This window comes from Martes martes (genome assembly GCF_963455335.1).
Source record: "Martes martes genome assembly, chromosome: 12".
Taxonomy (NCBI): domain Eukaryota; kingdom Metazoa; phylum Chordata; class Mammalia; order Carnivora; family Mustelidae; genus Martes; species Martes martes.
The window spans coordinates 92178749-92203066 of NC_137900.1; the positions used below are offsets into that span (position 1 = coordinate 92178749).

Here is a 24318-nt window from a genome sequence, read left to right on the forward strand (position 1 = left end):
AAAAAAAAGGTGGGGGGGGGCGCGCCTGGGTGGTTCAGTAGGTTGAGTGATCAACTTTGGATTTTGGCTTAGGTCCTGATCTCAGGGTCATGGGATGGAGCCCTGCAGAGAAGGGAGTCTGCTTCTGTCCCTCTTCTGCTCCTCCTGCCCCTCCCCTCACTCTTGCACTCTCTCTCAAAATAAATAAAATCTTTACCAAAAAAAAAAAAAAAAAAAAAAGGGAAGGAGGAGGAGGGGCAGAGGGCATGAACAATTATCCCCACATTCCCCTCACTAAGAATACTCATGATCAAAAAAGATTTGGGAACAAAATTACAACCTCAGATGAGATACACTTTACATACATAAAACTGGAAAACAAAGTTGAAGCTAGCAAATGAGGGAGATGTAGGCAGAGTCAATATGGAACAAGTCTTAAAATATGCCCGCTGTTTGACCTAGTGTTCGTAACAGGGAAAACTATAAACAATGTACATGTCTAACTAGATAGGACTGGTTAAGTGATCTGTAGAATATACTTAAAATGGAATAACCACAAATATTAAATATATTGTTATTTAGTAACTCTGAAAAGACATGATATATTAAATAAAATTAAGTAAAATGTAAGTTTCATGAAGGCAGGAATCTTTTTTTTTTTTTTAAAGATTTATTTATTTATTTATTTGACAGACAGAGATCACAAGTAGGCAGAGAGGCAGGCAGAGAGAGAGGAGGAAGCAGGCTCCTCACTCAGCAGAGAGCCCGATCCCGGGACTCCAGGATCATGACCTGAGCCAAAGGCAGAGGCTTTAACTGACTGAGCCACCCAGGCACCCCTGAAGGCAGGAATCTTATGTTTTCTTCATAGCTATACACCTAGCATCTAAAATCATATCCTATTAGGTACTATAAAGATAATAAGCATTTACTGAATGAATGAAAAATGTCATTAACATATAGGTAAAATGACCCTACTACATTCACATATATACAATTCACACTGGTGAGTAGACAGTCTTGCAGTAAGATACACACTACTATTTTCATAGGACTATCTTGGAATGATTGGAAATGGTGATATTTATTTTTCTGCTGACTAATATTATTTCAGTGTCCTACAATGAACATATAGTACCTTTCCCCCAAAATATACACACATGTGCTTTTTATCTTAACTGCCTCTATGGCGCAGGACGGATTGGGGGTGAGTGGGGGAGGCAAAAGAGGATTTATACTTTTTGTTTTAAAGAGTTCTGAATGTTTGGCTGATTAATAACTAATGCCTAAGTGTGATATGTGTTTCAGACCAATGATGAAATGAGAAAATAGACAGGAAGATTTACTCAGAATCTATAAACACTATTATTTGGGGACGCCCTCCCCCAACCAATCTCATCAAGCTCCCTTCACTCACCATCTCTTCCATGTCCAGCTTCCACTCTGGCCTGTGCTACTCTAACTACAGAATGGTTAAAAACATGAATTTTATATTCATAACTGTCCCAGTAATTATTCTAATTATGACTTCTTTTTTCCTTGAAGATTTTATTTATTCATTTGACACAGAGAGACAGTGAGACAGGGAACACAGGCAGAGGGAGTGGGAGAGGGAGAAGCAAGCTCCCCGCTGAGCAGGGAGTCCAATGTGGGGCTCAATCCCGGGACCCTGGGATCATGACCTGAGGCAAAGGCAGCCGCTTAACGACTGAGCCACCCAGGCGCCCCTCTAATTAAGACTTAAAACATTCCTTTTAAGAGGTTACAAATTTAGCTTAGGAAACCTATGTCCCAGAAAATTCAAATGACGATGAGGTTTCCTCAAACAGAAATCTCCAATTATTATATATTTCAAATTACAGAAGAAAGAACTTACCCACAAACTCCCAGTATTTTTTATAATCAGCAGGAAATTTTCGTAAATGCAACTGATAGAATTTCTCTTTGTTTGGAGAGCTGATCCACTCCTGTGCCACCTATACAAAGTAAAAAGGCATATTAAGAGAGCAAACACATTCTGGAAAGCCAATTCTAAACAGCAAAACTTCCCCAAACAAGTAACAAATAAAGCCCAGAACCTAAAATCCTAAGTGGCAGAGCATGAAAAATTCATTTGTGACTTCTGGTTTCCAGTTTGGCATGTAAGGAACTTAGAAGTCACTACTTGATCCTAATGAGTAAAAAGCAAGCTAAAAACTCAACCCTTCCCATCATCACAAGTGACAGGAGCACAAAGCTCAGGGCCAGGAGAGGAAACACTGAACTGGAACTGATGGGCTGCTGCAGGCTCAGTGTGGACAGCTCTGAGAGATGACTACTCTAGGGGGAACACGTCTTAAGGGGGACCCCCACACTTTGTTGAGTTCTACCTCTAAGGAGCCCTTCTGGCCCTCACAGCGAGTAATGGAGAAAATCCATTCATGCTTCCAGCACAAGGAGGAGGAAATAAACCATTTTGAAATATACCAGAACATTTCGATCTTAACGAGGCATGATCTTGGAGAAAGTCTCTTATTACCAGAATAGAACTATTTGAGGGAAGAAAAATAACCAACTACAGTCCTTTCTGGCCATCCTGTCCCCCCTAGGGAGGTGGGGGGAACTGAGAAGCATGTGTATGGTTCATAGTCCAGGGGCCAAACCTCCCCCAGAAGACTGAGAGGCTATCACAGGATTACAGAAAGGACCCCCTCCTCCACAACTCACCACCACATTACCAAAGGCCTACTTACTGCTGACTCTCCCTTTCACCTACATCATGTCCACCTTACAACAAAAACTGTAAGGCACACTCAGCAAAGGCCAGAAACAGAGACTGAATAAGCATCAGAATCAGAGGTAGATACGGCAAGAATGTTGAAATTACCAGACCAGGAAATTTTTTAAAAACTGTAATTAATATACTATGTTTAATGGAAAAAGTAGAGCATGCAAGAAATGATAATGGGGGCGGCCTGGGTGGCTCAATCATTTAAGCAACCAATTCTTGATTTCAGCTCAGGTCATGATCTCACAGTTGTGAGATCAAGTCCTGCCTTGGGCTCCATGCTGGCCATGGAGCTTGCTTAAGATTCTCTCTCTCTACCTCCCTCACTCTATTAAAAAAAAAAAGAATAGATGATAATGTAAATTCTAAGAATCAAAAGAAATGACAGAGATCAGAAAACACTGACAGAGATGAAGGATGATGTCTCTGGTGGGTTCATCAGGAGACTGGACACAGCTGAGGCGAGAACCGCTGAGCTTGAGGATCTGGCAACAGGAACCATCAAAGCTGCGAGGCAAGGAGAACAAAGACCGGGGGACGAGAACAGAACACCCGAGAACTGCGGGCAAGGGCCAAAGAAATGGGACAACCAGGAGCAGGAGCGAAAGGAACAGAAGCAAGACCTGAAGCGATCATGACTGAGAGTCTCCCCCAAATTAACGTCTGACACCAAATCACAGATCCAGAAAGCTAAGAGGACACCAAGCAGAACAAATGCCAAAAACTATACACAGGCGTATCATACTCATACTTCAGAAACCTGAAATAGCAAAGATAAAAAAAATCGTGAAAGAAATCAGTGGAGAAAAAATCCTACCTACTGAGCAGAAAAGGTAAGAATAAGAATTACATCGAACTTCTCAGAAACCATGTAAACAGGAAGAAAGTGGAGCCAATATTTAAACTGCTGAGAGGAAAAAACCTACCATCCTAAAACCCTGAACCCTACAAAATTATTCACCGAAAGTGAAGGAGAAATAAAGGCTTTCTCAAAGAAAAATGGAGGGTATTTGTCACCATTAAATTTATCTTGCAAGAAATGTTAGGAAAGATCTTGAGAAAGGAAAGCATATTGGTCAGAAACTGGGATCTACAGAAACAAAGAGCATCAGAGAATAAGTGAGGGTGAAATTAAAACCTTTATGTTTCCTATTCTTAACTAATCTAATAGTTTATTCAAAATAATAGCAATGATTTATTCAATTATGTATGTTTACGTGTGTATATATGTGTATGTATGTTTACACATAAGTGAAACAAACGCCAGTAATGATGCAAGGGATGGGAGGGAAGAATTGGTAATATTCTGTTATTACAATGTACTTACACACCCATGAAGTGTTACCTCAAAGTGGACTCGGATTAGTTGTAAATACATATTGCAGGCTCTAGGGCAACCACTAAAAAACGTAAAGAATAATTGATATGCTAAGGAGAGAGAGAAAATGGCATTATATAAAATGCTCAGTTAAAACCACAATGGCAGGCGCGCCTGGATGGCTCAGTTTTTCAGCATCTGCCTTCAGCTCAGGTCATGATCCCAGCATCCTGGGATCCTGCATGGGGATGGGGGGGCCTCCCTGCTCAGTGGGAAGCCTGCTTCTCCCTCTGCCATTCCTTCTGCTTGTGTTCCCTCTCCTGCTGTCCCTCTCTCTGTCAAATAAATAAAAATCTTTAAAAAAAAACAAAAAACAAAAAACCACAATGGCAGGGAGGCACACGGGTGGCTCAGTTAAGTGCCCAACTCTTGACTTCAGCTCAGGTGATAATCTCAGGGTTGTGAGACTGAGTCCCACCTTGGGCTGCACGTGGAGCGTGCTTAAGATTCTCTCTCCCTCTGCCCCTCCCCACCCCTGCTCATGCGCATGCTTATTCTACAAAAAGGAAAATACGGTAGAAATTAATCCACTTATATCAATAGTCGCCTTAAATGACAATGATTAAATACACCAAATAAAAGATAAATTGTCAGAGTGAATCAGAAAACAAGACCCAACTCTATGCTGTCTACAAGAAACTGACTTTAAAAGTAAAGACACATTAAGGATTAAAGTAAAGGGATGGAGGAGCACCCGGGCGGCTGTCGGTTAAGCATCCAACTCTTGGTTTCAGCTCAGGTTGTTAATCTCAGGGTTGTGAGATCGAGCCCCACATCAGGCTCTGTGCTCAGCACAGACTACTTAAGATTCCCCCTCTGCCTATCCCCCACCCCATTTTGTGTGCTCTCAATAAATGAATCTTAAAAAAAATTTTTTTTAAAGTAAAGAGACAGAGAAAGATAACCATGCTAACAGTAATAGAAAGGAAATCACAGCACACAAGGCAATTTCCATGTACTTCTTTTTTTTTTTTTTTAAGATTTATTTATTTATTTATTTGACAGACAGAGATCACAAGTAGGCAAAGAGGCAGGCAGAGAGAGAGGAGGAAGCAGGCTCCCCGCTGAGCAGGGAGCCCGATGTGGGGCTTGATCCCAGGACCCCGGGATCATGACCTGAGCCAAAGGCAGAGGCTTTAACCCACTGAGCCACCCAGGCGCCCCTCTATGTACTTCTTAGCACCACTGCACCTGCTAGTAGATGCCATTTCTAGTGGAAAAAACCAATATTCAAATAACATGCCCAAAGCAATATCGCTAGTAACTGGTCAGATAGGATTTTTAAAAAAACTTATTGTCTACATTTTCTAACAAACACTTGAAGAACAAAGAGAGAAAAGAAGCGAAAGAGGGAGGAGCTATATGAACTTCCAGCAGAGCAGATCTCAAGGCAAGGAAAGTTCTCAGGGATGAAGGGGGGCATCATGTGAGGGACAAATAAGTCACCACTCCAAGATACATGGGTCCATACTCTTAAGAAGACACAATAAGCCTTCATATGTGTGTGCCTAGCAGAAGAAAATCAAATAAGTGAGGCAAAAACTGACAGAACTGCAAGAAAAAAATTATCTATTTTTACACTCTTTTATCAGAAATGGACAGATCTAACAGGCAGAAAATTAGGAAAGACAGCTGAACTCAAAAGCACCACCAATCAACCAGATACAAATGAAATCTATAGACTACTCCACAACAGTAGCAGATCATACATTCTTTTCAAGCTCACGTGGCAAAACAGACCACATCCACTTTAACAAATTTAAAAGGACAGAAATCATACGCTGTCTGTTCCAGACTATAACAGAATTAAACTAGAACTCAACAACAGAGATAACTGGAAAAGCCCAACGTATCTGGAGATTAAACAACGCATTGTTGAGTAACACACGGTCAAAGAAATTCAAAAGAAATTTGAAAAATATATTGAACTAACTGAAAATGAAAAACACAACTTGTGAAAAGCAGACGCAGTGCTTAAAGGAAGTTTATCCACACTGAATGCATATATTAGAAAAGAAGAAAGATCTAAAATCAGTAATCTAAGCTTCCACCTTACGAAACTAGAAAAGAAAAGCAAATTAAATTTAAAGCAAGCATAAAAAGAGAAATAATAAAAGAGCAGAAATCAATGAAATTGAAAACAGGAAATCAGTAAGAAAAATCAATGAAACCAAAAGCTGGTTCTTTGAAAAGATCATAAAAATGATGAGCCTCTAGCCAGGCTAAGGGAAAAAAAGACACAAATATCCAGTATCAGAAATGAAAGAAGAGATATCACTATAGATCCCACAGACACAAAAATGATAACAAAGAAATATTATGAATAACCCTATCACCACACATTTGACAACCTAGGTAAAACGGACCTATTCCTATAAAGAAATAATCTGCCAAAATTCACACAAGAAATAGATAACATGAACAGGCCAACATCTACTAAAGAAATTCAATCAATAAAAAAAGGAACCTTCTGAAACAGAAAATACCCAGGCCAGCTGACTTCACTGGTGAATTCTACCAAATTTTTGAGGAAGAAATTATAGTAATTCTCTATGATCTCTTCTGGAATACAGAAGCAGTAGAGTAGTCCCTAACTCATTCTATGAGACCAACACTTTACCCGAATACTAAACCAGACAGACATTACGGGGGAAAAAAAACCATAGCTCAGTATCTCCAACAGAAAAGTAAAAATCCCCACCAAAACATTAGCAAATGGAATCCAACAATGTATAAAAAAGAATTACACAGTACAACAACAAAATGCAATCAATCCCAGGCATGTAAGACTGGTTCAACATTTGAAAATCAATTAATGTAATCCATACCACCAAGAGACTAGCAATGCTGTAGGATATAAGCTAAAGTACAAAAATATTTCATATGTACTAATAATAAATAAGTGGAGTCTGAAATATATAAACATGCACATTAGCACTCCCCAAAATGAAATATTTAAACATAAATCTAACAAAATACATGTAGGAGCTATATGAGAAAAACCACAAAACTCTGATGAAAAATATCAAAGAACTAAATAAACAAAGATATTCCATGTTCAAAGGTCATAAGAGTCAATATTGTCCAAATGTGAAAAATTCTTCCCAACTTGTGTAAATTCAATGCAATCCCAATAAAAATCCCAGCAAATTACCAACAGATTTTTAAGTTTATATGTAGAGGCAAAACATCCAGAATAGCTAACACAATACTGAAGAACAAAGGACCCAATTTCAAATTTTACCATAAAGCTACAGTAATCAAGATGTGTGGCACTGATGAGCCAATAACCAAGGAGATCAATGCAACAGAACAGAGAGCCCAGAAACAGACCTGCATAAATGATGTGACCCTAGTCAACGGGTCAAAGGAGCAAAAAACAATACAACAGAGCAAAGACGATCTCTTTCAACAAACAATGCTAAACATCTGGGCACCCACAAAAATGAAAGTAGACACAGATATTACACCCTTCAAAAATTATCTTAAAATAGATCAGAGATCTAAATGTAAAATGCTAAACTATAAAGCTCTAGAAGGTAGCACAGGAGCAAACCTAGAGAATTTGGGGTATGGTGACGACTTTTCAGATGTAACATCAAAGGCATGACCCATGAGAGAACGAACTGATGAGCTGGACTTCATTAAAATGTTCTGCTCTGAGGAAGACAATGTCAAGAGAATGAGACGAGAAGCCACAGACCTGGAGAAAATATTTGCAAGAGATACACCTGATAAAGGACTATTACCCCAAATTTATAAAGAACCCTTAAAACTTAATAAGAAAATCACCCAAAAACGGGCAAAAGACATGAAGAGACACCTCCCCAAAGAGGATATACAATGGCAAGTAAACACTGGAAAAGATGTCCACAATCCTATGCGATCAGAGACTGAAGATCAAAATGAGATGCCACTAAATGTCTATTAGAATGGCCAAAATCCAAAACCCTGATACCACCAAAGGCCGAGGAGGACACGGAGCAATGCAAACTCCCGTTACTGGTAGAGATGCAAAGTGTGTGCCTTAAGCCACTCTGGAAGGCAGTTTCTTCTTTTTTTTAAGATTTTATTTATTTATCTGACAGACAGAGATCAGAAGTAGGCAGAGAGGCAGGCAGAGAGAGAGCTGGGGTGGGGGCGGGAAGCAGGCTCCCTCCTGAGCAGAGAGCCCGATGCGGGGCTCGATCCCAGGACCCTGGGATCATGACCTGAGCCGAAGGCAGAGACTTCAACCCACTGAGCCCCCCAGGTGCCCCTGGAAGGCAGTTTCTTAAAGAACCTATAATACACCTTTATGCAGCAACTGCACGTGACATTTACCTAAATGGACTGAAAACTTATACACATTAAAAACCCGCACATGTTTATAGAAGCTTTAGTCCTAACTGTCAAAACCTGGAAGTGACCAAGACACTGTTCAGTAGGTGAGCAGATAAACTGAAGTACATTTAGACAAGGGCTATGTTACCCAGCACTAAAAAGAAGTGACCTGTTAAGCCATGAAAAGATCTGGAGGAAACTTTAAATGTGTATTAAATGAAAGATGGGCAGCCTGGGTGGCTCAGTCAGTTGAGCTTCTGACTCTTAAAGTTTCAGCTCAGGTCATGATCTCAGGGTCATGGGACTGAGCAGCACGTTAGGCTCCATGTGGGCACAGAGCCTGCTTAAGAGTGTCTTCCTCTCCCCCTCTTCCCTACCCTCCACTCACGTGCATGCATGTTCTCTCTCTCAAAATAAATCTTTTTTTAAAAAGGCACAGTAAGTGAAAGAAGCCAGTCTGATGAGTGGAGGATTCCAACTCCATGGCATTGTGGAAAGGCAAAACTATGGGAAGAGTGAAAAGGGGGGCGGGCAGTGATTAGGGAGGAGGGAGAGAGGAACATGCAGAGCACAGATTTTTAGGGCAGGTAACTATTCCATACGATACTATAATGGCAGACACAGGACATCACACGTTTGTCAAAACCTGCAGACCAAGAGTGAACCCTAATGGAAATCAATGAGTCAATGCAGATTTGTCAATTCTAACAAATGTACCAGTCCAGCACCAGATGTTGATAACAGGGGAGGGCATGCATGTACGTAGAGACAGGAATATATGAGAACTCTGTACTTTCTGCTCTGTTTTGCTGTAAACCAATTAACTACTCTAAAAATAGTTTAATGAAAATAGTTACTTTATGGCAGTTATGAGTAAAGCTGCTATAAACATGTGCAGGTTTTTAATTTCCAAAGCAACCTTAGGAGCCAGAAATAAAGAGGATCTCTGATCATCAGGCTACTAGAGGCCAAACCTCCTGAGAGATCACGGAGAAACTCAAGAAAGTACTAATGAATATACTCCACATACCATATATACACGGGTTTGTACATTTGATGAAGTTACAATTTTATCTGTTTCATAACCTTCCGGACTTGGAAAATTGAAACATCACGAATGGCATGTGCTAATATTTTCACACTAAGTGAAATAGTAGTCAAAGGTACAAGTAAGTGAATGCTTGTGGTCCATCAAAGCAGTATTAAGTTCGTAAGAAATCACCTAGGGAGGACAAATAATCATGCATATAGTTAGAAACTAAGCTCCCTGGGTAGAACATTTACAACACACTGAACAGAAACTAACACTTATAGAACATTTACAACACACTGAACAGAAACTAACGCTGGCTCTTCAAATTATCACAGAACAATGGAAATGCTGTAATATCATCCAACACACTGTAACTTCAAAAACATACCGTGTCCCTTTTCTTTACACTGGGTGGGGGGGGCGACATGGCCAGTCAGGCCCTGTCCTCAGAGGACATACCAGTCTTTTTTCCAATAAATATAGAGAATGGAATTACTCTATAAAACTGTAGGTTTCTAAAAACTTGGTAATTTTTCAGATCAAATATTCTAATATTACATTTTTATAAAAATGTTACCACTACATACGTTTTCTTTGATTATAATGAGATGGTTAAGATAATTCTCTTGATTTAAAAAAATCCCACTAAGTAAAAAAAGTAAAAAAAAAAAGTAACAGCTATTTCACTGCAGAAAAGGAGTTTGTGCAATGGTGGCTCCCAATAACGAATGCTGCTCTTGCCTTACAGGTTACAAGAAGATAGAACCAAACCCAAAACCTACAAAGCAACTGCCATTCATACTCGTACATCCTGTCTTCCCTTTCTTTACGGAGTCAAAGGCAAACCCATTAATTTTGTTCTGAATCCCTCTTTTCCTCCTTAAGACTCAATTTCTGAAGTTATCCACTGTCTTACATCGATTTCTTCCTGCCCGTTGCTTCTTCCTATCAGCATACACCTTGACCTACTTCTTAGAAAACAAAAAACCAACCCAAACCATGTGGAGACCGGGGGGGGGGGGTGGTAATGTAGGAACTCTGTGCTTTGTCCTCACTTTTGCTGTAAATCTGAAAATGCTTTATAAAATAGTTTATTAAGAAAAAAAAAAAAGAACCACCATGAAGCAAACAAAACAAACCCTTCTTTAATTCCCGAATCACCATTCAACTACTGCCCCATTTTTCTGCTCCCCTTCCTTTTCCCAAAACAGTCCTGCTATTCCCGTCTCTTCTACCTGGCTTCGGTCCTAACCAACCCACCAAAATGGCTCATCCAGGTGGCATACTCCACTTTCAAAGATTACTTCCTTGCCCTCTTTTTGCCTCCTTGCTTTTGATGTCAGGTCAACAGAATTCATCAAAACCTCCAGTGCAAGATGTACTCCCATCAACAGTCTACACAAGGCCTCTCTTCCTCTACCCCCAAGCCCCCCAAGGCCCCAACTTCCACCCTACACACTCACTGGGTGTCTAGAACTAGCATCACTAAAAAAATCCAGTGCAGTGTGTGTTTCCCCAAAGGACACTGTGGTGTAAACCTGCCTACTTGTTTTCAGTCAGTACTTAAAGAGTCTGTTGCCACTGACTGCAGTTAGAACTGCCCTATTTTATTCAACCAACCTAGTCGGTTCCCACTCTGTAAACAATCCTTTTAATAACATCTTTAGGCTACAGATCCCCAGGGACGGACATGTGCATGTTCTAATGCGTACACCTCAGTCTGAAACTAAGAGGTCAGCTGGGATCACAAACTTCGGCTCACCACTGTTAATGGCCTTTTCTTCTCTGTGAGTTCGAGCAGCACTACGTATGTTCACCATTTAGTCTTCCCTTTGATGGATGGCTCGTTTCAGTTTTTGTCCATCTTCTATTGATTTCCCCGTCTTTTTTTTTAATTTTTTTAAAAAATTTATTTATTTGTTAGAGAGCGAGCGAGCGAGCATAGGCAGACAGAGTGGTAGGCAGAGGCAGAGGGAGAAGCAGGCTCCCTGCCGAGCAAGGAGCCCGATGTGGGACTCAATCCCAGGACTCTGGGATCATGACCTGAGCTGAAGGCACCCGCTTAACCAACTGAGCCACCCAGGCGTCCCGATTTCCCCGTCTTTTTTGTTGATTTACAAAAGCTTTTTGTATATTCTAGCTGTCTCTTGTCACTTTTGGAATATTTTAACTCTTCTTCCTACCTGTTAACTATGAATATGGGGTCCTTCACTGAAAAATTCTTAACTTTGACAGGGTAAATCCCAAATTTTTCATCTTGTGCTTAATACTTCTTGGGTTTTGGGGTGCCTGGGTGGCTCAGTGGGTTAAGGCTTCTGCCTTCAGCTCGGGTGGGATCGAGCCCCGCATCGGGCTCTCTGCTCAACAGCGAGCCTGCTTCCTCCTCTCTCTCTCTGCCTGCCTCTCTGCCTACTTGTGGTCGCTGTCAAATAAATAAATAAAATCTTCAAAAAAAAAATACTTTTTGGGTTTTTAGGACTTCAGTCACCTAAACCAACATGTGTTTTCTGATATTGTTTATTCTCTCATGTAATTCTTTCAAATACACGTGTTAGTTGAAGGTTATGTGCTGTAAGACAGTAATGTAGACTAATTTTTTCCCACTAGAGTAGGCCAATTTTCCCAGTACTATCTAACGATTTATCCTTTCCCTGCTGACTTGTGGCAGTCTAGCATTCTTATCCTAGGTTGTCATATAGGCCAGGGGGCGGGAGCCGGGTGGGGGAGAGACAGGTCTCAGGAGCCAAAGGATCTCTGTTCCATTTCAGTGAGTTGTCTGCCTATTCCCGTGCCCTCCTATTACAACGCTTTGAAATATGTCTTCATATTGAATAAGGTGAGTGTCCCCTCTCCCCATCACGCTGTTCTTTTTCAAAATGACTATTAAAATATTTTATTCTTCACATAAATTTTAAAATGCTTATAAAGCTCTTCAAAAAAGTCCTGCTTGGGGGCACCTAGGTGGCTCAGTTGGTTAAGCATCTTCCTTCAGCTCAGGTCATGGTCCCAGGACCCTGGGACAGAGCCCCAAGTTGGGCTCCCTGCTCAGTAGGGAGTCTGCTTCTCCCTCTGCTTTTGTCCCTCCCTGCAGCTTGTTTTTTAAAAAATCCTGCTGGAATTTTAACTCAAACTATATCAACTGTATAGATTCCAAGAGAAGTCATATTTTCACAATGTTAAATTGTCTCCTCCATGAACATGGTACCTCTCTTCATTTATTCACTCTTTCTTAATGGCCTTTAAAATAGAGTTAAGACTCTTAATTGTTCTCCATAAATACCTCATGCATTCGCTGCTAAGCTCTTAACATGTTTGCAGTTTGGGTTTGATTATAACTGATACTTCTTTCATACATTCTAGCTAGTTATTACAGCTATAAAGGAACATCTTTTCTGCACATCAACCTTGTACCCAACTATTGATTCTACCGGAGTTTCTATGTAGATAGCGCTACCATCTGCAAATGATCAGGATTATGATTCTTCCGATTATTCACTGCTGTTTTCCTTACCTTCCTAACTGTATTACGGAATATTAGCTGGAGTAGCTGTCATCGTCCACAACCACCACTCTGTCAATTGCTGCTTTGAATATTTTGAGATTAAACCATTGCGTCCATACATGCTCATGGTCGGTTCTATGTTTTTGGGTTATAGTTCCTTCTGTGAGTACCTACTGTCTTTGTGTTTCTGAATTATTTCACGTTTAATTTTGATTGTAAAACTGCAGTCCTGCTTTCTTTTGTTCATGTTCTTCTGTTACCATCTTTTTCCATCCTTTCATTATAACTTTTCTAGCTCTTTTTAACGCATGCCGCTGGCAGAGAGTGCTACTACTGGAACTTGCCTCTTCAGTACATTCCAGCAAGACTAGTACATCAAGGTCTTGCTGCAACTGTTATGGTATATGTGTGCTTAGTTATATTCTCTTGGCACACTAAGAGCCCTCTCAATCCAAACTCTTAAATCCTACTTTATTTCTGGGAAATTTTCAGTTTTATCATCTCAGCTCATTTTTTCCCTCCTGAGATCCTTATTACACACAGAACTGTACTGTACCCAACCTTTATCTTTTCTATTTCCCACTTCCATCCTTTCCTTATTCCTCAGGTTGTGTATATTTATTATTTATGCCACTTTGAATTCTTGATTTCAACTATTATCTCTTTCAGCCACACTATCTTCTCTGCATTGTTAGTTTCTCCTGCTTCACGTTTCATGTTCTCTCCTTTATCTCTGAAAATACTTAACATGCTTAGAACTAAAATCTTTTTCTGTCTGCTCCACTACTTTTGCTTTATCTTCTCTGTATTTTTCAGTTTGCTACTTTTCCCTTATAGTGACTATACTCCAAGGAGACTCATCTCTCCCCCTGTTGAATTCATACTAGGCACATCAGTTGGAAAGGTACATGGGGGAGGGGAGGAGGGGAAAGGGCTAAATCCCAGCACCACTCTAGCTTCTGTGCCTCTGCTTATGAATGGGGTAGGGAGTGATGGGAGCACACCTCATGGAATGAGCATGGTAATATTATTATCAGCAAATCTACCCCAGCACTTACGTTTTTCAAACTCTGACTCCCTTGGTTACAATAACCTAGCCCTAGGGATGAGAACTTTCAAGAACCGAGGAATTCAAAGACTCTTACTGTCCGCCATGCCTCATATGGGCTGGGCTATAGAACAACCCTAATGCTACCTACTACTTCTGGTGGAGATGAGCTAGCTGCAATTTTTCTGCTCTGCACTACATGGTAACATCAAAGCAGTGTTCCAGCCCAGCAAGATGAGAGGAAGGAAAAAGGGTAAACTAAAAAATCCACTCTAACTCCCATCTGTGGCAGTTCTTCCAGTCTGGTCTATCATTTCCTTCCCACTCTGAGACCCACATCACGTCCTACCTGCCCCTAGGCTTTCCCACAATATATATTCGTCTAACACATTCAACTACATCCCTCTGGCTTCTATAATGTCACTTCTAGAAGAGACAGCCATTAGCCCAATGCATGTGATGCCCAGTAAACAGCATCATCACCTAACCAGATGCTTAAGCCAAAAGCCTCAGAATCATCTTCTCTTTCCTTAATTCCAACATCCATTCCATCAATACATCTCCAAAATTTACCCACAATGAATTCACTTCTCTTTACTTCCACAGCTGCCACCGAAATCAAACTACCATCATCTTTCTCCCAGGCTACTGTAACAGCCCCTTAACACATCTACAGCATCTATGCTTGCCTTTCCAGATTATTCTCCATGGAGCAGCCATGATGGGTAAAAAACTGCAATCTACTGCATATTGCTACTCCCCACCCTAACACCAACTAAACATCTTCCAGCACTTTCTCACTGAACTGAGGATGAAACCCCAACCCAGTTTCCAGGGCCATATACCATCTGGCTCCTGCCTACTTCTCCAATCTTATTGTATTTCCCTTTTCCCCTCAGTTCCTTCACTCCAGCCACACCAGCCTAATCTCTCTGCTCATACATGCTCAGTTAGTTCCCATCTCAAAGCATCATGTTCCTGACATGCCCCTCCACCCGGCACAGAATGCTCTTCTTCAGCTCCCTGCCAGGTCTCAAGAGCAGCTTCCCAATGTCATTTATATCAACCTGTTTTGCTTCCTTTCAGAACAAATTACAATCTGAGATGAGCTAAAGAAATGAAGCAATTTCCCTATAGGGGATTTAGGTACTGACAATCAAAGTTAAGACCCAAGAAGAGCACTTTCTTCCTACCTGCTCCCTATCCTACAACCTACAATGAGCCTGGTGACAGGAGAGAACTGCAGACAAGGACAGCAAATACAAACATTAAGATAAAAGAGCATTTGCCACAACCCCCCAAAAAAGGGGAACCTGCCAAAATGGCATACATATATCTAATACTTTTATGCGTTAAATGTAAGGATTAAAAAACAAATGTATCTTCTATAGGGCACATCAGTATAATAAAAGACTCATATTGCTAGAAGTTGAATTTGCTCTCATTTGTCTTTTGCACCAAGTGTTAATTTACATAATGTCATTTCACCTGCAGTAAGACATAGTGACTAAATATGCTTTATGTCCTAAATAAGATACCAAATAGCATTCTATGAAGTCAAATTTCATCAGAATGAGGATGATGAGCCTTGGTCCAGGGCTGTGGTTGACGCCACATTCTGTGGCTCATTAGAATAAAAATTAAAAGTAATCAAGGCATCTTAATACCACCAATAACTGTTGGCCTGAATAAACACAAGAAATTCTTTAATTTCCACAGTGCAATAAAAAGGATCATTTTAGCACAGTAGGAGTTTCAGGTATTCCTAAGCATCTCTTTTAACCCATCACTATTTAAATTCATCCCCCCCCCCTCTTTTTTACAGTATTTTCACAAACTGAGATGTATTTCACACAATATAAATTTCACCATTTTAAAGTGTACCCTTTTAGTGGTTTTTAGTATATTCACTATTTCATGGAGCTATCACCATTACTTAAATTCCAGAACACTTGCATCACCTCAAAATAAACCCTATACCTATCGGGAGTCTCCTTCCCTCCTCCACCCAACCCCTGGTAACCAATAATCTATTTTCCGTCTTTATGGATTTACCTATTCTAGACATTTCATATAAATGGAATCTTATAATACATGGCCATCTGTATCTGACTTCTTTCACTTACCAATATATTTTCTTTTTAATTGAAGTATACCGGACATGTAATATTAGTTGCAGGTGTCAGCATAATAGTAACAATAACAATATATATTATATAATATTACATTATAATATATAATAATTTTTCAAGGTTCATCAACGAACATGTAAAAGTAGCAGATAATGGCTTCCTCCTTTTTAGAACTGAATAGCATTTCATTGTATGGACATTAATACATTTTGTCCATTCTTCAGCTAACGGATACCTGGGTTATTTCCCCTTTTTGGCTACTATGAATAATGTTCCTATCTGCTTTTCAGTGTCCTGTTCTTAACTGTGAGTAGATCACCCCAAATCATTAGCTATCTGAAGAGTTAATGTAAAGGGTCTGTATACACTAAAATAAACAGGCAAAAAGCAACTGGGGGAACAGGAACCACGCAAAGAGAACTTTTTAACTAACTTTAAAACTATCATTAACAAATTGCAGACAATAAAAAAATGCCATGCCCATGAAAAGAATAGGATCCTATAAAATAGAATCCTTAGAGACCAAGAGTCCCATGAAACTAAAAGTATGTTTAAAAAATTCAACAGGTGAGAAAGCCTCCAATAAAGTAGAAAAAGAAAAGTGAGATGGAAAGTAGAAAAAATGAGAAAATTAAAGACATTTTAAGACATGAAAGGTGTCAAAACTTTATCATCCACACATCCTTTTCTCAGAAGCTGGAAGGCTGTACCTTCCTAATACGATGGAAAAACTAAGAAAGAGAACTAGGGGCACAAGAGAAAGAGCCTACACAGGAAAGAAGGAAACGCAAGGCCCAGGATGAGGATGGTGAGTCCTCTGGGATAACCACCATAAACCAAGAATATGAAACTTACAGATTACTTCATGTACCTGATCATTAGAGGTTTAAACATTCAAGAGAGTCTGAATCTAGTTTAGTTTTAAGTATACAGAAAGTTAAATGAGATAATAAACCCAGAGAAAACCAAGAGTTGAGAAGGAAAGGAAAAGTAGTTACAGCATACTGTATGACTCAGCTGTAGAAAAGGATACCTTTTATAAAGTCAAAACAACAACAAACACTGACCTAAAAATCATAAAACAGCTCTGTAATGAGGATGAGGGACCAGGAAGGATGTGTGCGAATGCAAGGTTCGAAGAAGGGTACTTCCTATAGCAACAGAAAATGCCTAGAACTGAAAAATTAAGATGTCACACGAGTGACATGTTTTAGAAATATGGAAGTAGAAAGCAGACATCAAAAGGATCCATTGAGAATAAAAAACGGTTACTGAGGGGATGAGGGGTGCGTGCCATTTTTTTTACAAAAGTTATTTAACTATTTCAAACTTTGTATACGTAAAGAGTGCCTGGGTGGCTCAGTCAGTTAAGTGTCTGCTTTCAGCTCAGGTCATGATCTCAGGGTCTGGGGATCAAGCCCAATGTCAGGCTTCCTGCTCAGTGGGAAGCCTGCTTCCCCCTCTCCCTCAACCACCCCTTCTACCAGCTTGTGCTCTTTCTCAAATAATAAAAAATAAAACATAAAAAATAAACTCTTGTGTATATATAAATGGAACTTGTGCCTATTCTGTTTTGAAAAGGCTAGAGCTACAAAAATGTCCTGAAAGGAAGAAATCATATCAGGGAATATAGGATTGCTCTTAATTTATGGAGGAGTAAATAAAAGATACATCTGTCCTAAATTTAAGGGCTCTGAATGGCTTCTCGGCAAATTTTCCAGGAAGCATAAAGATTAAAGAAAAAATTACTTTCAAAATGAATAAAATTTATTTTCCCAAGCATATTTAACTACATATATTGTTCACTGAGCTAAGAATTTTTCTATGGGAAGAAAATAATTCTCCTAATACTACATCAGTATTTCACTTTGCTATTATGGAGATATTAAAGATCCTTTGTCAATTAGTTGTTTCTAATGCTTTTGAAATACTCTTAAACTAAATCTTAAAACAATGGCTAAAATTGAGGGCATAAATTGATATAAAATGTATTTTAAGGATGCTCTGATTCAAGTTTTGTAACAAATATTCACAATTTCCTTGATGATCTTACGTAGCATACTTGCCCCTTCGTGTGATACATTCCCTTTTCCTTCAACACACTAAGCGGGATCCCCCCCTTAGTATCCGCCCTCAACTTGCCTGGAATATACTTCCCATGCTAGATTCCTTCTGGTCCCAGTGTAAACACTATTTCTTGTTGAACCTTTCTGTCAGAAATGCCCTATGCCCTTTGTGCTAGATCACACTAGGGCCCTTCTCCTAATCTGAAATGACCACACTCAGAAGGCAGAGGCCTGTAATAAAACTTGACACATATTGGCCACCCAAATATCTTGCGGGGGAATGAGTACACAAATATTTACCTCAGTGTTCTTGGTTATGTTTTTAAGAAATTCAGGTTGTTACACACTCATTTTTATTTTTTTAAAGTAATTTGAAAAAGTAAAAATGTAACTTCTCACCCCAACCTGCTCTGTTTTCAAAAGGCAGTTGGATGCTTACACTTGAAAGAATCATTCGCTGTTTTTCTGAGATTAAAATTTAACTGGGAATCTTGTATTTTACTTGGCAATCCTCACCAGGGGGAGTAAGGAAGACAGAAGAACCAGAATATGCATTGAGACAGGAGAGGCAATTCAAGGGAGAGAGCAATTGCCAGGATGAGTGAGAAACTGGGAAGACAGATATATAAAGACAAATTTAGGATTTACTGCTTTGTGTTGTTCAGTGTAATTTACCCCATGCCATCTCCTCAAGAAAACTTCAGTAAAGGTCTGTTATTACTTAAAAATAAGTGGAGAAGGGAGACCATCTCCTCTGAGAAGTCTTCCCTTACCTCTGTATCAAAAAACACTCCTGTGCTACCTCTGGACTTGGTTCATTAGCACTCTGAATTGTGTCTGGAGGCCCCAGAAGGGCAGAGGTTAAGAAAGCACTTCCTCTGTATCACCAGCAACTAGAACAGCATCTGGCATAAATGTCCGTTCAACATATAATCTCAAAGCTCCATCTAAATCAAAACTAGGTCAGTTATTTTAACTGTACTCTAATCCCTACCAAAATAAAAAAAGAAGCAACTTCAAAGTCTCGGCAAGTATACATTAAAATATACTTACTGTTTCAAAAGTATTCAATATCATCAAAGGGAAAAAAACATTAAAATAATCGCCACTATCTTGAAATCTGATAGGCACAGGTCTTGAGATGGACTGACAGAGGCTTGCTGGGGGCCCGCACTGATCAAAGTTCACAAACATCTCATATTTCCATTTTAAGACCTCTTTGACAAAGGTGTCAGAGATGGACTGTGATGACAAAAGAATGTTGACTGGAGTGGAAGCTGAGAAGGATTTGCTTTCACCAAACGTCAGTTTGTAACCTTGCCTGTTGGAATTATTTGGAGTCTGAGGATGAAGAACATTGCACAGACTCTTCACTTCACCCGCCGGCTTTGGAGACAACACGGAGGCTGGCTGCGGGGCTTTCGAAACAGCCTGTGTCCCACTTGACTTATTTTTTAGAGCTGGTGGAAGTGCAGAGGTACTTTCCAAAGACTTGGAAAGATTAGCAATTCGTGAAGTACTACTTGAGCTAAAAATCTTAGCAGTGGTAGGTCTCGAAGGCTTAGATGCTGAAAGAGGCAAGCCAGGTTTACGAAACACATTTTCATCTGCTGCTTTGGCTTCACAGTGTTTTGCGCAGTATTCACCCTGGTCTTTCGGTGTTTCAACACAATCTTTGTACTTACATTTTGTGCTACTCCAAGATTCCAACTGAGGCCGACTTACAGAATCTTCTTCCGCCGGTGCCGTATCTTTGCCACGAATTACTTCAATGAGTTTCTCGTTACCGTTCTCCATCTGTGAACACAAATCCATATCTTCAGGATTGTGCTGTGTCAGAAATATATTCTCATCTTCTGTATCACTGTTGGAGTCCAGCTCTCCGTCTTTCAAAGTTGCCAACTCTAAACGAGGTACTGTTGGGTCACCTCCACCTAAGGGGTCGGCTGAAGCAGAGACAGTTATTTCATTCGTTGGTATTCTTCCGTTTAACACAACAGAAGCGCACGGGCTCAAGAGGCAAGTATCATCTGTCACTTGAGAGACATACTTTGTTTTCACGGGTTCTGGTTCTGAAGACACACATTTTATTGACTGTTTCCCAGTGGTGTTAGCAACCACTTCAGTTCCTCCTTTGTAACTATAATTTGAACCATCTGATTCTGGGACAAGTATGTCAGAATTCTGTGCTGGACACGGCCTTGCTCTTGTAGTATCTTTACTTTCCGAAAGTCCTCGTCTATTTTGTTGTGACTTGGATCTCATCTGCCTTCGCAACTGAAGATCTTGACTTGTCAGCAGTTTCTTATTATTTTTGACAGAGAGAGTCTGAGGGGAAATTAGCTTAGTCTTTTTCCTAGTATCAACCACTCCAACAGTTTTGCCATGGTCGCGTAACTGAACTAAATACTCTAGAGATCGCTGAGACAACTCAAATGCCCTACGAGGAGCCTTCTTTAGACCGAGTTTCTCAACCTTTGAAGTTGGTTCAGGGCACTGGCGAAATTTCTTTGGTGGAACTATAGCAGGAGTTGTCCTACAACTTATGTAATTTGAACTTTTATTCTGCCCTTTCTTGGTATCTGAATGCGTTTTCTTAGGAGTTTTAGAAAGTGGGACTCTCCTAATGGGTTTGGAATAAGTACGAAGCTTTGGAGAAGACTTCTTTAGTGAAACTGTAGTGTCTTTGTCTCTCTGAACACTTGAACTGGGACTTGTCCTTAGGTCCTCACTTTTAAAATCATTTTCAGTCAGACTTCTCTCATTAAGAGTATCAGGCTGGTCCTCATTTCTATCAGAAGGTGAAGGTCTTGGACGATCTTCAGCCATAGGTTTTTCAAATCGTTTTCGCTTACGTTTTTTTACTTCAATTTCACGAAATTCCCCAACAGAAATATTGCTCTGCGGTTCTGTGTGTTTTTCAATGCCCTCTGCTACTTTCTTAATAACCTCTTCAGATACATAATCTGTTTCATAACCCCAATCATTTGTGGTATCAGCTATGTCAGCTGAACAAGAATTTTTCTCTTTCTCTTGAACTGAATTCTTGTCTGGTTCCTGATCTTGCCAAACAGAAAACACTTCACATGGACTTTCAAACTCAAAAAACTGAGAATCCGATTCCTCAAACTGCAAAAGGGACTTTGTCTCTTCTTCCTTTATTAGCTTCTTTTCCACATTCGCACTAGCTATTGAAGTATGCTGCTCCAGACATTCTTTCTTGATGCCTATTTTATCTTGCTTAATATGTCTCTCAAAACCCAGAATTTCATCATCATCGTCATCATCATCAGAATCTGAAATAATAATAATCTGGCCCCGGCAGGCTTCCCCAGTATTATTCTGGTCAGTCAGGAAACACCTTCTGTCATCTTTCACTCTTCTTTGTAGCTGGGATGAGCTTTTTTGAGTTGAATCGGATGGGAACTTAATAACACTGGCCTGAGCTATTAAAGATAACTTGTGGAGGTCTCTGTCTACCTGAGAATCTGTTAAGGTGTCAGACTGAGGACTCAGGCCAAGAGCCTGTTCTCTCAAGTGAGAAGACAACTGACTAGTGTTCTTGCCAATTTCCTTATCTCTTGATTCAAGAACAGTCAGAGAATCTTTGAAGGGAGAAGGTTTCTTCACAAAAGTGTTGGTCACTTCCGTAAATGAGACCAAATCTTTGTCATCGTGACCTTCCTTTATTTGATAGCTGTTTTCATGGGAAGAGAAAATATCTAACTCTTCACTCTTCAGTGGTTTCTTTTTCAGCAATAAACTGTTTTGAGATTTTTGTTCCCCATTTTTATCATCCAGAATGCCATGAGGGTCTAAAGAGAGATTGTGCATGAAGCCATCCCCTTTCTGACCTCCTGAATCTCTCCTTGAATAGAAACTGTCAATGTTAGACACAGCCAGGTTTTCCTCTAGATTACCAGTGTTACTGACCAAAGTACCTTTCCTGTGTTGCTTCTTTATTACGTGTGATAACTTAGCACAGATTTCATCTTTATGTGCCTTAGTTTTTGATTTTGAGCTTTTGCCAAGAGCATCATCCTTGAAAGAGAAATCCTCAGTTGATGTGGATGCCTTCTCCAGAGACTCAGTGCTAGAGCTGGTTAACAAACGTGTTGACATTATTATTCCTCTGTCACATCCCCTTTCTGGACCATTCCTTGAAGTACAATTCTCTTTCACAGACTTCTGCTTCCCTGTACTTTTTTTAACTTGATCTTGAGCTCTTTCAGTGAAAAGGTTTTTACTACTCTTCTTTATGCATGACTCGGCTGGGACATGATCTTCCAGTTTCCAGTCTTTTATAAAATTTTGCTCATTATCCTTTTCTATAGTGTTACTTGCTTTGACCAATATATTCTCTTGCATCTGATATGTCTCCGCTTTCATTGGTTCTTTAGGAAATGTTGGGCTGGAGCTTTCCAGACAGGGCAGGTCTTTATGAGACTTCCTATCCATTTGTTCATTTTCTTCTTTACTGTAAGATGCCGGAGAGCTTTTACATGCAGGACTCAGATCCACAAAAGTGTTACATTGAGGTACTTTGACTTTTATGTTTTTAATAATTTGCTTTAAACAAGTTTGTAATTCATGGGTTTCCTGAGTAGTCAACTGCCAACCTAGAGATAAATTTCCACGTAGAAATAAGTTGAGCTTATCCCAGAATCGCTTACATAGAGTTTGCTGCCCAAGCTGATAACCTTCTTTAAGGAGACTTCTAATCAGCTGCACACAAGCCAACTGTACAGAATTCGATGGCATTGAATGCAGTGACAGAGATGATATCATTGATGTTCCTTTGGAGCAATTTCCAGACGACTTCTCAGAACTCCGCGCAAAGGCAGTGGTAGGAAGCTTGGCACATTTTACAACGGCTTCTACCCATTGCTGGGAACTAACCCACAGCAGATGCAGACATTTTTTATGTCTATGCAGCTCAATCACGGACACCAGAATTAGAAGAAAAAATTCAGTAACTTTGTCACACACAGCATCTGTTTGGTTGAGGACATCTTTGACTTCGGAGTGCAGATGATGAATAACCTCCACTATATACGCCACACCCAAATCCTTGAGATCCATGAGGGACTGAACAAAAGGGATGAACCACAGAAACGTGCTGTTATGAACACGCATGTCTTGACCAATATCTGACTGAAGCACACTGGCTAGTGTTTCCATCTCTTCATACATGTTAGGACAATAGTCTGGGCAAATGGCTGATCTCCACCCCGAATCCTAAAATGAAAGAAATGCAGACGTTAGATAAGCAAACAGAATTCATGACGGATTTAATACCCAGCTATAAACAAGAAAATATATCGCCTAGTTTTCCCACTTTGGTTCACATATACACACATGCCCCCCCAAAATGGAAAACACAGTTCCATGGTGAGGTCAAGGGTTCATGAGTACCCCTCCATGCACTCTGGTCTTCTTCCCATTAGCAGGTTTTGATGGCAGTCATGTCACTTATCTCCCTCATCCGGTAACCTTTCCACCCTTCCTAACTGCCCTTCATTTTTCAAAGTATCACCCTGTAGTGAGAGTCCATTTTCCCCACCTACATCTGTTCAGTCAGAAACCCCTCACGCAGCAGTGGATTCAGAACAGCTATGTATCGTAAGATCAGTAATTCAACTAATTATGTACAACATCGCCTACACAATACAAAGGCAATACGGGATCATCTGAATTCTCAAAATGCTTTATACCTTTTTGGTCTTTTCGGGATTGTAATTGTATACAATCTGGCTGCAAGTCACCATATCATCCAAATATGATTCCGGTTCTAACTTGGTCCTTAAAGAGTAAGAATATATAGGAATTACTGAAATGAAGAAAAAAAGGAAAAAACCCTATTGCAAGTCAGCTACAACAGACTTCCTTGTTGAGATTATATGACCGAACGAACCTCACGGAGCTGTTCCGTATATTCTGGATCTCTTTATTGTAGCTCACATTGTTGATAATGGTTTGAAATGCCTCAATAGGATCGATACGTTGACCCCAAACCTTGGATCCGAGGCGATCCAGAATCACCATGAAACAGTGTAATGCTGGCCAGAAAGGGTCCACACTATCATCTGA

The 24318-nt window shown here is 40.0% G+C and overlaps 1 protein-coding gene across 1 annotated transcript in view; it reads right to left on the reverse strand.

The window, feature by feature from the left end:
- SETX (senataxin) overlaps positions 1 to 24318 on the reverse strand; it is an 85030-nt gene that overhangs the window by 38329 nt on the left and 22383 nt on the right. Inside the window, exons 9-12 of the mRNA XM_080819219.1 lie at positions 24143 to 24314; positions 23943 to 24030; positions 19282 to 23466; positions 1856 to 1955 (exon numbers count right to left, since the gene is read on the reverse strand). Coding sequence (XP_080675345.1) covers positions 1856 to 1955; positions 19282 to 23466; positions 23943 to 24030; positions 24143 to 24314 — 4545 coding nt within the window. The remainder of the gene's footprint in view (positions 1 to 1855; positions 1956 to 19281; positions 23467 to 23942; positions 24031 to 24142; positions 24315 to 24318) is intronic.